This window comes from Macrotis lagotis, chromosome X (genome assembly GCF_037893015.1).
Source record: "Macrotis lagotis isolate mMagLag1 chromosome X, bilby.v1.9.chrom.fasta, whole genome shotgun sequence".
Taxonomy (NCBI): domain Eukaryota; kingdom Metazoa; phylum Chordata; class Mammalia; order Peramelemorphia; family Peramelidae; genus Macrotis; species Macrotis lagotis.
In genome coordinates this window covers 204,863,765-204,878,367 of record NC_133666.1, presented here as the reverse complement: position 1 = coordinate 204,878,367, position 14,603 = coordinate 204,863,765, and the positions used below count along the sequence as shown (strand labels likewise).

Below are 14,603 nucleotides of genomic sequence, written 5' to 3'. Positions count from 1 at the left end.
CAGTGCATAAAGCACCAGCCCTGGAGTCAGGAGAACTTGAGTTCAAATTCAACCTCAGACATTTAATAATTACCTAGCTGGCTGACCTTGGGCAAGTCACTTAACTTCACTCCTTTAAAAAAAAATCTGCATCCTGCAGTTTGGGATTCTCAACTCTCTTCTTATAATTAAAACTAAGAGCATATGCTCTTCTCCAGCAAAGACACTAATGGTGATCTCAGAGTAATACTTGCCAGTTACTTTGGGTTTCAACATATTAGATATTTTTATGTCTTTTCCCCTCCAATAGATAATTTTTGCCTGAGAAAAACAAACAAAATATGAGTTGAGAGGCTCAACTTCCATTCATTCTGACCAGTAGTACTGGCTCTTCTTTTATCCTATTTACCCTGTTTTAGTTGTAACAAGTAGATTTTTTTTTATTTTGGATTGATTTCTATTGAAAAAATTTTTGTTCATATAATCCTAAAATCAAGACTATTATCTTGCTTTTCTTTCCTCAGAAATAGAATCCAAAATTGGGGTGGTTGTTTCCACTGTTAACCTTATAATTTTTAATGACTGTTTCTTATTTGTTGCCTATCTTTTAAAGGATGAAATTTTCATTTGGGAACCTCAGAAAATTATTACATACTTTACTCTTTTTGGAGACTAAAATCAAACTGATTTTAGACAGTGAAAGTCCCAAGTCACTGCCGTATTATGCTTTTATATAATATATGTGATATGTGATTCTGATATGTGAGGTTTTTTCCTGAACTTTTAATATATTTTTTCCTTAGTATTCTACAATAAAATCAGTGAGAATATTGCTTCTTCAAATTATCTCTACCATACTTTTTGTTCCTTTTGTATCCTGGAATTCCTTGAGAACATTAATACCTTGTACTTCAGAAAGGAACTCTCTCATATCTTTCACAGGAAAAACATCTTATATAAACCTTGAGAGAGTTCAATGAATGTAATGACTTTGAAAAATGGAAACTAAAAATGACATTAGCAATGTCTAAAATATCTTTGTAAATTTTTAAAATAACTACCCATTAACTAAAAATTCTAAAATGTTTCTAACTTGTGATTCATGGTAGAAAGTATTTTTTTCACATCAAGATAAATTGCACCATAATCAACTGGGAATAAAGTATTGAGGAGAGAAGGAAACAGCAGTTCTGCAAAGGCAGGAAGACATCTTTCGTGACCTCTTAATGAATTCCTTTTATTTTAGCTAAAAAAAACTCTACCAGGTAAAAAAAACAAATAGGAATAGAATAGATAGAATGAATGACTGAATAAAACTTTTTAAGGGCCAAACAGAAATGTTGAAGGAAAAAAATTTTCTTTTCATTACATATATATGTATATACACATATATTTCTACATCTGTATCTTTATATCTTATAAAGTTATATTTTATATTTTAATATAATTCTATTTTCTTATCTTTAATTACTATAATTCAATTTTAACATAATTCTATCCTTTCCTTCTCTGAACCAACGTCTTGTCCATTTTGTCAACATTTTCCTGATTACTTCATCTTATTATCTCATTCAGAGGCAAAGGGATGTAAAAGATAAAGCTCTCTATTGAGGATAAGCTATTCTATTTAAGGTTTTAGGTTCTTTTATAAGGCTGTTGACATGGATAAGGACATGGATATCTTTCTGAACCTCAGTTTCCTCATTTAGAAAATAAAAATGAAAACATGTCCCTGCATCCTTTTAGATGGTTCTAATAAGAATCAATTGAGATTGAAATATATAAATGAAGGGATTTTATAAAAATAAATCACTTCACAAGTATTATTTCCTTAACTTTCTACCTCTCTTACATGAATAAAGGAAATATTAAATACTCCAAAGGGGATAGGAAAATGATGGCCATTGTTACATATTTAATAATCTTGACTATGAGCTAAAAAGAATAGGGAAAATAATTTAAATTATAAATATTCAAAATTAAGTCCAAAATGAACACATTAGAATTCATTTCTAAGGAAATTGAAAAAAATGATTTTTGTTTATTTTTCTCATAAATTATACATACCCACACAACCTATACCAGCTGGATTTGACTGGAAGTTTGATGGACAGTTATAATCATATTGACCAGGGTTGTTGACACAGAGACCATTAATGTAATTGATGGGATAAGCACATTCATCAACATCTAGAAGAAAAGCATTTTAATACAATTTTCAATTTTTAAATATACCACATAGACCAATATTCCAAATCAGTTTAAATTATTTTCAGAGTTTGAAATGAATGGGAAAGAAAAGGTACAGAGAAGATTTCAAAAAACTTTTGTGCTGGCTAATAAACAGTTTGAAGTATCAAATATGTAATATTAAAAGAAATATGATTTTGTTTCTATAATTTCATGAAAAAATATTTTAAAGTCTTCTTGAATAAGCTTAATATTATGCTTTGTAAATTTTTGGAGTAAGACTCCTTGTTCTCCACTGTCATTTTGAGATTCTACCTCTGCCAAAATAAATTAGCAGTATTTCTTCCTTTAGTGCTTTTATTATCCAAATTTATCTTAATAAATAAGATCCTGGTACCTCAGGGCATTATTCTTCTTTCCTCAATTAGTTCACAGCCTTTCTTTATAGTCTTGCTCTCCACTTCAACTCTTATCTTAATATTAGGGAACTCTGATATATACAAACACATAGATATGTATAGACATATATCATTCAGACATCTTTCTCTACAAACTCTCCCTTTACTCTAGAGGCAGCTGATGGTGAAGTAGATCAATTACTAAACCTGTTCTAAGGAAGACTTGAGTTCTTAGTGAAACAAATAGGGTGGACCTGGAATGTTCAACTGTCCTTTTTAATTTCCCTGCCTTCCCTTTGCTTTTCTTTGAATATTTAGTGCTTAGCACAGTACCAGGTCCACAGTAAATGCTTAATAAATGCTTGTTGACTTAATATTTCACTTTTAACAGGAAGTCTCTTGCAATTTCATGTCCACCCAACCAGATTATTTTCTATCAACTTTGTATATATCTTTTATGGACCCCTTTATTTACATTTTGTCTTTCCCATCAGAATCTGAGCTGCTCAAGGGCAGGGACATGCTATTGCTTTTCTTTGTATTCCTAGAACATTTTTTCTGGCACATAGATATGCTTAATAAATTGTCAACATTATTTGAAACATTCACTTAAAGGACATTTTAAGATAGCTACATATTGACTAAGGAATATTATTTGAAGCATTCTTATAGTAATGGATTCCAAATCTAAAATTTATACTGATTAATCTTCAGCCAAATATGAGTTACAACATTAAGAAAAATGAGGATATAATCCATAAAAATAGTAATTTTTTTTCTTAAACAGGAAATAATTAACTTAAAAATATAGTTAACCAAATAGTTGAGAAGAGTGGGGAGAATTCTCATCATCATTATTATTCTAATCCATGTATTCTATCCTGAATTTCATCTACTAAAAAGCAATACCAACCTCACTGAGTTGTCATATGGGGAAAAAGATGTGAAAAAGTAAAAGATTTATGTAATTGCATTGTTATTATTTCTTAAATATAGGTCCATGAATTCAGAAACACCAGTTAAAACAATCAACTATGTCTTTAGAACAAATTTCTATTTTTAAACAACTGACAAACTATATAATTCATAGTCATCATCACACAGATACTGTGAAACATTCCTGAAAATTTTTATATGTTCCAAATATATGAATATTCTAGAATGTGTATTCATCAATATCTAAAGGTAAATAAATATATATTATTGCATTATTTCTTTACCACGGTGGCAATAGATACAATTTGGTGATAATATAAATTTATTGTGTATTTTATTAATCTATTCAGATTTCTCCCCAATTGTAAAACTAAATTATTTATCAGGAAAAAAAGATGTTTGAATATTTTATCTGCAATTATAATTTAATAATGATCAATTACCAAAAAATTAATCATGTGTTAAATTAGGAAAACAATGTTTGCTTAGAGCAAAATTAAATAGAATATATATATATATATATACATATATATATATATATATACACACACATGTATTCACAATTTTCAAAAAGTCCTTACTAAAAGTACATAAAATGATCAAAAAATATCTGTTAAATGAATGAACAAATATATGAAACAAAAACAAAAACTTCTTTGGACAATATTTAAAATTATAAATTATAATTTCTAAATTTAATTTCCAACTCTTTTTGCTATTTAGCTTTGTTTATATTGCAGTCAACTAAAAATAGAATGCCTTATATACAATAATAATTAGATATATAGATTTTATGATTGCATACATTAAGAGTTTTAGTTTCTAAAATCATAGATGAGAGTCCCTTCTATCCCATCATTTCAAATTTCTTCAAAACATTTTTGTTGAATTGTACCTAGAAATTTAATTTGTTGCTTATCAATTAACCCAAGGATATTTTTCTGTGCCTACTTCAAAATTAGTTTATAACTATGTTTTTTTTTTCTGATGTATATGCATATCTGTCTACACATGAGTAAAGGAAGAGGGTAAACTTCTATAAAACAATTTTTTTACAATTTAAAAATATCTTAAATGGATTTCTTCAGTTGGTCATACTTTGAGATTAGCTACTAGTCTTTCATAATAATTTATTCACAAAGGGGTTAAAATGATTTAGTTAATTACACTAAAATGAGAAGGTAGGCATAAATTGTGTTGAGCAGCTCACTTTAGTAACAGACATTCAAAATGCTTTCTTGCAAAAAGTCAGTCATTTTTAAATTACACAGATTTTTCTATATTTTATTTGCTAGTAACTGAAACTAAACCATATAAAAAGTAAATAAATTTCACTTTCCACTGACATATAATGGTCAAAATGATTTTTATAGTTATGTATAATAAGCCATATTTACAGTTTGTCTATGAACAACTTAATTTATCAAGAACTTCATATACAAGAATTGCAAATATCATTCAACAAATACTTCCTAAAACAAATGAATTTCCTTCAGATATTGAGATTTTCTTTCCTGAATTATCTAAAAAAAAAAGACTGGGGCAAAAAATGTATCAAAAGACTGGGGTAAAAAATTGATTTAAAAAAATTCCAGTAGCCAATATCCTGTAAAATTCTGGGGGGAAAAGCCCTTCTACATTGCATGTATATGCATTATGCATATAATTTAAATGAAAATTGAAATCCTATTCCTTGGAAAAAATATCAGAATACAATATAAAAACTCCATTCTAGGAAATAGAACTGATATCAAAATTTAAAGGAAAAATATGATTAATTAGTCAAAAGGCATAAGGCTAAATGAGACTTGGAAATCACATGATCACATGAAAGCTGAAGATGTAATCTAAAATAAGCAGTCAAGATTTTGAAGATTGGGCTAGTGTTTAGTATAGATTACATTTCAATTCATGAAAAAAGTAGAATATTTTTTCTATTAAATTAAAACAAAACAATCATGCTACTGCAAATGAAAAATGATAAAATGAAATGAAACTAGCAACAAAGGGTGAATCAAATTGGCTCCAATTCAGGAAAATTTGAAGAGAAATGAATGCAAGCTTCATCATTATTTAAAATGCAAAATAATCCATGCTGGAATAAATGTAAAGCATTATTTGTAAAGCATAATTCCAGATTGAGGTACATCAGATTTCTGTTTCGTTTTTGGTTTGCTTCATCATAACAAATTCAGACTTTAAAATGGAATTGGAATACTGCTGACTGACCTTGGCAGAATTTGCTGTCAGAACTGGAAAGGAAGCCCATCTCACATTCACAATGAAATGTGGCAGGGATATTCGAGCACTGTCCATTCTCACAAAGATTAAGGTTTTCTGTATACTCATCAACGTCTATGAAAGAAAGGGATGCAACTGCTGTAAAACTGTCATGACTTTTCATGTTTTATTATGCAACTATGTTTTTATTCCTCCAATCTGTTCCTTTGTCAAACCATTTATTCTGACAATTGAACTTATGACATACAGCATTTAAATCTTCAGGGAAAATAATTCTATCTTGGAGGAGTTGTAAGTATATTTCATATATTTGCTATTTTCTTTCATATCAAATTTATTATTGTCACTTTATTGATAACAATTTTTCACTGAAATATGTTGTAAATAATTCAAAATAATTCAGGTACTATTATAAAATATGGTGTTTATTTCTTTATGAAATTACCAAGTTTGGATTATTAGTACTACTACAATTTTAAGCATTTCAATATTTAAAATTACAATGAGCAAGAAAGAATTATATCACTTTGCATTTATCATATTATAACTAATGTTAGATATTATATGTGGTATCATAACTTTTTAAAAAAATTGAAGATAAGTGTATCCCCTTAAAGAAAGGTTAAATAGAATTCAATTAAAGTGGGTATTATTTTAAAAGGCTACTTAGGATCATAGGATTATAGATTTAGCATTTAGCATTTGAAAGAAACTCAAAAGATCACTTACTCAAACTCCATTTTGCAGACGAGAAAAGAGCATTCCAAAAATGATGGACAGAGAGAGGAGTGAAAAGTGCAAGGAACAGCAAGTAAGACAGTACAGTTGTAGATTTAAAAGTAGTTAAAATATAAGACAACTCCAAAAATTATAAATGGTATCAATTTTGAGTAGTTTAAATGCCAAACCAAAGACAATAGGAAGCCATTGGAATTTACTGAAGAGTAAAATCAAAAATCTTCCTTGATGGGGCAGTTAGGTGGCACTTTGGGTGGAACACCATCCATCCCTGGAGTCAGGAGGACCTGAGTTCAAATTTGACCTCAATTACCTAACTCTATGACCCTGGGCAAGTCACTTAACCCCATGGCTTTAAACAAATTATATTTTTTAAATCATCCTTTATTGGGGCAGCTAGGTGGTATAGTGGTTAAAGCACCAACCCTGGAGTCAGGAGTACCTGGGTTCAAATCCGGTCTCAGACACTTAATAATTACCTAGCTGTGCGGCCTTAGGCAAGCCACTTAACTCCATTTGCCTTGCAAAAAAAAAAAACAAAAAGAAAAATCACCCTTTATTATAAAGGTTATATAAGTATTATCACTTCAATCATTATTTAGCTCCAACAAAATCATGCAGAAGTTAAAACATCTTTTTTAACCTGATAATATGAATTACTTTTTTCAAAAAAATATTCATATATATAATCTGGTATAATAAAATGAAAAATCATGAAAATAATTCATAGTGGTTTTTCTGCACTTGTATTTTCTAAATTAGAAGTTTATTCACAATGCAATTATTATACTAAAGAAATGAAAAATATTATTTTGATATTAAAAAGGAACCTTCATGTTTGAAAAAATATTAGGAACTCTGAATAAGCATTAAAAATGTTCCTTAGAATAGGCTTTTGATTTTATTTCATTGCAATGTTTCAAAATATGGAATAAATTAGAAAAATTGTTTTCCAGTTAAAAGATGTTGGAAAATATCTTTGAAATTTCACTAACCTAAACAAGTAAAGTCATCTCCAGCAAATGCTTCCAAACAAGCACAGTGGTATGAACCTGGTGTATTCACACCCTGAGCATTAAGACTACACTGGGGTCTTGCAGCACAACATTCATTCAGATCTATATACCAAGAGAACAAAATAAAATATAGTAGAACATTTATAAGCAAAATAAAATGAAATTTGAACTTAATATGAACTTTTAAATGGGAAAATAATTTTTGATTATACTTTGCATGTAGCATGCAAAACTTGTTAAAAAATATTGGCACATAATCCCACAATGCCCATAGAAAATTCCTGAATAATTATAAAAAAATGAGCTGTATGAAAAGTCTAAATCAAGCATAAAAATGTAAAATAACAAAGGTGTTGAATTCTTCCTGTTCCAAGATGAAGACATTTTCTAATTGAATTATTTACTTCCCTAATAATTTTCATTATATTGGGTGAAGGAATTCATTCATTTAAATAATATATAGTTATTTATTTTTAACTGTTGTGAGATGACAAAGAAACAAATAAAAGTGAATGATTCTGAATAGATAATAGGAGGATTAAAGAAAGTACATGGATAAAAGTGAGAAGGAATGTAGGAAAGGGATAAAGGTGTTTAGTTTGATAAAAAAAAATGGAGATACAACAAAAAACAGAATAGCAAACACTGCATCTCATTTTTGTAATGACAGTGATGTGAGCCCTAGGAAGTTAATAATTTATTTTTGGCAAATATTTAAGTAGTTTGCATGTACAAAAGGCAGCATAGGCGATATAACCAAATTGAATGATATCATCAATAGAAATAATGTTTATTTTCTATACATTCAATGTAAGTGCATCATTTGTGAATGGGGAAAATCAATTAGTTTTAACGTTCTTTCAAAATGATCTAGGTAACTGTTGATAAAACATTTCAGATGAATTAAAAAGAATTGATAAGTTTAAATATGAATGTGTCTGCCTCTTAGCATAGACATTAAAAGTACAAATTTCACCAAGAAAAAGACAAGATCAAAAGAAGAATTCAATGGTAGACATCATACAAGATCTTCAGTGAAGGTCTGACTCTTTTGGGGGAAAAGGGAAGTAAAGACTAGCCAGGCAGGAGAGTGGGAAAGTCGGTGAAAGGCTTTTCCTACAGTGCAGTCCAAATCTTGACAACTGCAGAGGTCCTAGCAACTAGATAGCAAGCCAACAGGAAGGGTCCCAACCCAAAGTCTGAACCTTGGGAACATCAGGACAAAAGATAAGACTGGGTTGGGAACAAACCAATGTATAGGCAGAACCTGGACATAAAGGAAGAAATAAAGCTCTGTAAAGGCAAGGCCTGGACTGTATAGGCAACATCTTGGCCAATGACAAACCAAGGAGCAAAACCCAATCTAGAATAGAAAGCTTGGGTCTATTCTCCCTATAATCCAGAATTGGAGCTTAGACATTTCAAGATGAGCAAAAAAGCTAAGAGTGCTCACTATAGAAAGCTACTATGTAGATAAAGCTAATAACACTACCTCAGAAAAAAGAAAACAGTGAAAAATTACCCACAGGGGTAGTCTCAATTTGGACTCAAATCCAAAAACTCATAGAAGAGTTTTAAAAAGAACTTAAAAGCCAAAGGAGAAAAAAAAAAAGAAAAAAGAAATGAGTCATAATGGAAAATTATGAAAAATTGACCAAGGAAATCAGCTCCTTTAAGTTAAAATAACCCACTAGAAATAGAATGTAACTCTTCCAAAAAAACCTGACAAACTGGAAAATGAAACACACAAATTAATTGAAGAAAATAAAACCCTAAAATTAGAATTGAACAAAAAGAAAGCAATGATTCTCCGAGACTACAAGATTTCTTCAAACAAAATAAGAAGGCTGAAAAAACTGAAGAAATCATAAAATACCTTCTAGGAAAAATAAACAACCTGAAAATAAATCCAGAAGAGATCATTTATGAATAATTGGACTTCTAGATGCAAAGATGAATCCGGAAATTATCAGGGACCAAATCTGCTAGATGAAGACAACAAAATAACCACTGAAAGAATACACAGAACTCCTCCAGAAGGAAATCCCAGGATAAAACTTCCAAGTACATTTATAGCTAAATTCCAGAATTTTCAAATAAAAGGGAAAATATTGCAAGCAGCAAAAGGAAACAATTTAAATACAAAGGAAATACAATCAGATTTCCACAGTATTTACTAGTTTCACTACTGAAATAAATACTGGAGCATGTAGAATACCATATATCAGAGGAAAAGGACCTTGGATTGCAAAATTCAGCACATACTATGAGGGGGAAATGATGGATGTTCAACAAAATAAGAAAAATCCCCCCCCCCTAAAAAAAGACCAGAACTGAACAAGCATCAAAATGTAAATCAAAAAGGAAGGAAAACAAAACAAATGATACTTAAGACTATAAATTGTATACAACCCTAATAAGGGAAGATAAAACATTTGTAATTCTTGAGAATTGTATTTCTCTTAAGATGGTTAAAGGGTTGAATATAATAGAAGAGATCGGATTTAGAAGATATGGGTATGGTAGGCTCTTATCTTTTCATTGAAGAATGTGAAGATGACCTCACTATGTTTGAGACAAAAACTCCTGATGAAAAGGAGAGGTGCTTGCTCTAAACTTATATGTATCAGTTTCCTTTGACCTATTTTGATTTTGCTTTGCTCACAATGTTTAGCACTTTCTCTAATGAGAGTATCCTATGTTGGGCAGGCCTGACTGAGCCAGTGTCTCCCATATTTTGTAATCAATTGTCAGGTTCATTTTGAGATTTGATTAATTAAATCAGATGTGACTTTAGGGGCAGTTAACAAGGGTTTAAGAACCCTTGGAGAGCTAAAGATGGGAGTGAGGGTAGATGGGAGGGGTACAAATGGTTCATGAAATGATTTGGTTTTGGATGATATTTTGGCTAATGAGGATTGTGTATCTTTGAAGGGTACTAGAAAAGGACATAAGGTAAAAAAATTATAATTTGATATAATTCAAGGCTCTTGAGAAGTATATTTCTAAGGAAATAGAAGAGGGGAGAGTACTTAGTGACTTTGAGGCAATGCTTCTTGTCAAATAATCAATCAATCAATCTATGATTGTACTTTGATCAATAGTACTTTGAGTTTATCAAGCTTTGATGGAACCTGATTATTATTATTATTATTATTATTATTGTTATTGTTATTGTTATTGTTATTACTTGACTGATAAATAATACCAGGTGAAGAAGCACACAAATATATTATATTAGAGGGAAAGAAGGGAGGATGTGAACACTGAGTAAATTCTGTTCAATAGATTTGACCCAGAAAGGGATGTGATACATTCCCACTTGGGTTTAAAAATCTATCCTAGACTACAGGGAAGTGGGGAGGGGGAAGAAGTAGGGACTAGTAAAAGGGAAGGCAAAGGATAAGTAAAAATAAATGGAGCTAAGTTTTAAAAGAAAAGTTAAAGGGAGTAAAACTATGATGATAAGGAATAAGAGGAAAGAGAAGAGAAAAATATAAATGAGGAAAGATAGCATGGAGGGAAATATAGAACTAGTCATCTTAAATGAAAATGTGAAAGTGATGAACTCTCATAAAACAGAAGTGGATAGTACAATGGATTAAAAATCAGAATTGCACAATATGTTCTATACAAGAAACACATTTGAAGCAGAGAAATACACACAGGGAAAATGGAAAAGGATGGAACAAAATATATTATACTTTAGCTGAAGTAAAAAAATCAGGGGTATCAATCCTGATCTCAGATAAAACAAAAGCAAGAAATAGATCTCATTAAAAGGAATAAGAAAGGAAACTGCATCTTCTTAAAAGGCACTAAAAGTAATGAAGCCATATCATTATTAAATATGTATACACCTAGTGGTAAAGCATCCAAATTCCTAGAGGAAAAGCTGAGTAAATGACAAGGAGGCAAAAAATGCAAAACTTTGATAATAGGGGACCTTAACCTCCCTCTCTCAGAACTAGATAAATCTCATCACAAAACAAATAAGAAGGAAATTAAGGAGGTGAGTAAAATCTTAGAAAACTTAGATATGATAGACCACTGGAGAAAACTTAATAGGGATAGAAAAGAATATATCTTTTTTCTTTGTAGGCAATAGTACTTATACCAAACTTGACCACGTATTATTGTCAATAATCAAATTCAGAAAGGCAGAAATAATAAATGCATACATTTTGGATCATGATTTAATAAAAACTGTGTGTAATAAAGTGTCACAGAAAGATAAAATCAAAATTAATTGAAAAGTAAATAATTTTAAATATTGAGTGGATCAAAGAAATCATAGAAATAAATTATTAAATCCAAGAAAATGGTAATAAAGAGACATCATACCAAAATTTATGGGATGCAGCCAAGACAATTATATCTCTAAATGTTTAAATGAATACAATAAAGCGGAGATCAATGAACTGGTTTTGCAACAAAAAAAGTTAGAAAAAGAACAAATCAATAAATAAAATAAAGAGTTGGTTTTATGAAAAAGCCAATATAATAGACAAACTTCTGGTTAATCTGATTAAAAAAAAACAAGATAACCAAATTACCATTATCAAAAATGAAAAGGGTAAGCTAACCACCAATGAGGAGGAAATTAAAGAGATAATTCATCCAACTGTATGCCAAATAAATTTGCCAACCTGAGTGAAATGGAGTTTTTACAAAAATATAAACTGCACAGATTAAAAGAAAAGGAAACAAAATAAACAACCCCATTTCAGAAATTAAAGAAATCAATAATAAACTCCCTAAGAAAAAGTCTCCAGATCCACATGAATTTACATGTGAATTCCACCAAACATTTAAGGAACAATTAATTCCAATTCTGTATAATCTATTTTTAAAAATAGCCAGAATTCTGCCAAATTCCTTTGATGAAACCAATATGATGCTGATTCCTAACCAGGAAGAACCAAAAAAGACAAATTTATAGAGCAAACTTCCTAATGAACATTGATGCAAAAATCTTAAAATTTTAGCAAAGAGATTACAGGATAATACACCATGATCAGGTAGGAAGGGATAATTCAATATTAGTAAAATACTAAAGATAATTGAACATATCAAAAGCAAAGCCAAAGGAAACCATAAGATTATCTCAATAGACTCATATAAATTATCAGCATTTCTATATATGAACAACAAAATCCAAGAGCATGAGAGAGAAAAAGAAATTCCATTTAAAGTAACCATAGACTTGAGGCAGCTAGGAGGCACTGTGGATAGAGCACTGGCCTTGGAGTCAGGAGTATATGAGTTCAAATCTGGCCTCAGACACTTAATTACCTAGCTATGTGCAAGTCACTTAACTCCATTGCCTTGCAAAAACCAAAAATTAAAAAAATAAAGTAACCAAAGACAACATTAAATACCTGGGAATCTACCTCCTAAAAAGAAATCCAGAAACTGTATGAACACAATTGCAAAGCATAAAATCAGTTCTATAAATGGAAAAATGTCAATTGCTCGGGGTTTCATTGAGATAATATAATAAAAATGACAGTTCTACCCAAATTAAGTTACTTAATCAGTACCATGCCAATGATACTATCAAATAATTATTTTACTTAGCTAGGAAAAAAGTAGTAACAATCCATCTGGAGCAACAAAAGGTCAAGAATATCAAGGGAACTGATGAATGAAAATGTAAAGGATGGTGACTAAAGCAGCAGTGATCAAAACTGCCCAGTACTGGTTAAGAGTAATGGATCAGCAGATTAGGATAGGTTCAAAAGAAACAATAGTAAATGACTATGGTAATCTACTGTTTTGATAAACCCATGGGATAAGAACTCACCATTTCCCAATAATTTTTGTTGGTAAAACTGGAAAATAGTATGGCAAAAATAAACCCACATCTCACACCCTATACAAAATAAGGTCAAAATGGGTATAGGATTTGGACATAAAGTGTGACATCATAAATCAATTAACAGACCAAGAAACATTCTAACTCAGATATATTAAAAGGGGACAAATTTATGTCCAAGCAAGAAATAGAGTATATTATAAATTGCAAAATGTTTGGTTTTGACTATATTAAATTTAATTTTTTTCAGTAATAAAATCAATGCTTCCAAAATTATAAGGAAAGCAAAGTTGGGAAACAATCTTCACAACTAGGATTTCTGACAAAGGTCCCAATTCTAAAATATGTAGAGAATTGAATCAAATTTATAAGATTACAAGTCATTCCCCAATTGATAAATGGCCATAGTATAAGAACAGACAGTTTTCAAAAAAAATTAAAGCTATAATCATAAGAAAAAATGCTCCAAATCATTATTGATTAGAGAAATACAAATTAAAACAACTCTGAAGTATTACCACACACCTATATAATTGGTTTAAGATAACAAAAAAGCAAACTGGTCAATGTTGGGAGAGGTTGTTAGGAGGATTGGGACATGAATGCATTGCTGGTGGAGTTTTGAACTAATCCAACCATTCTGGAGAGTATAATGGAACTATGCCCAAAGAGCAATAAAAATGTTCATTCCCTGTGCCCTGGAAATTCTAATACTAAGGCTATATCCAGAAGAAATCATAAAAATGTGAAAAGTCCTACATATTTCCAAAATATTTATAACAGGTCTCTTTGTAGTGGCAAAGAATTGGACATTGAGGCATTTCCATCAACTGGGGAATGGTTGAACAAATTATGGTATATGAATGTTATGCTATTGTTCTATAAGAAACCATAAATGATTGAACTCTAGAGAAGCATGGAGTGAATTACAGGATCTGATGCTGACTGAAGGGAGCAGAACCAAGAGAACATTCTACACATTCTAACAACATTGTGAGTTGATAAATCTTGATGGATGCAGTTCCTCTCAGCAGTTCAGAGAGCTAGGATATTCCTATTAGACCAGTTATGGACAATGCTATCCCCATTCAGAGGAAGAAAAACAAAATAAACAAAAATCAAAAAATCCTTCAGAATCTGATGAACACTATATTCGCTTTTTAAAAATATTTCTCTTACATATTTCTTTCCTTTAATCATAATTCATCATACCAAAAATGATTATTCTATAAACAAGTTTAACACAAATGTATATGTATTTCACCTAACTGTTCACTATTGAGGGAA

At 30.2% G+C, this 14,603-nt stretch overlaps 1 protein-coding gene across 10 annotated transcripts in view; it reads right to left on the bottom strand.

Moving 5' to 3' along the window:
- LOC141499840 (fibrillin-2-like) overlaps nucleotides 1-14,603 on the bottom strand; it is a 151,071-nt gene that overhangs the window by 129,518 nt on the left and 6,950 nt on the right. For 9 of the 10 annotated variants that reach the window (XM_074202606.1, XM_074202610.1, XM_074202614.1 and 6 more), the window contains exons 6-8: nucleotides 7,478-7,600; nucleotides 5,733-5,858; nucleotides 2,047-2,169 (exon numbers count right to left, since the gene is read on the bottom strand). In XM_074202606.1, coding sequence (XP_074058707.1) covers nucleotides 2,047-2,169; nucleotides 5,733-5,858; nucleotides 7,478-7,600 — 372 coding nt within the window. The remainder of the gene's footprint in view (nucleotides 1-2,046; nucleotides 2,170-5,732; nucleotides 5,859-7,477; nucleotides 7,601-14,603) is intronic. The other variant, XM_074202608.1, reaches the window with a different exon arrangement.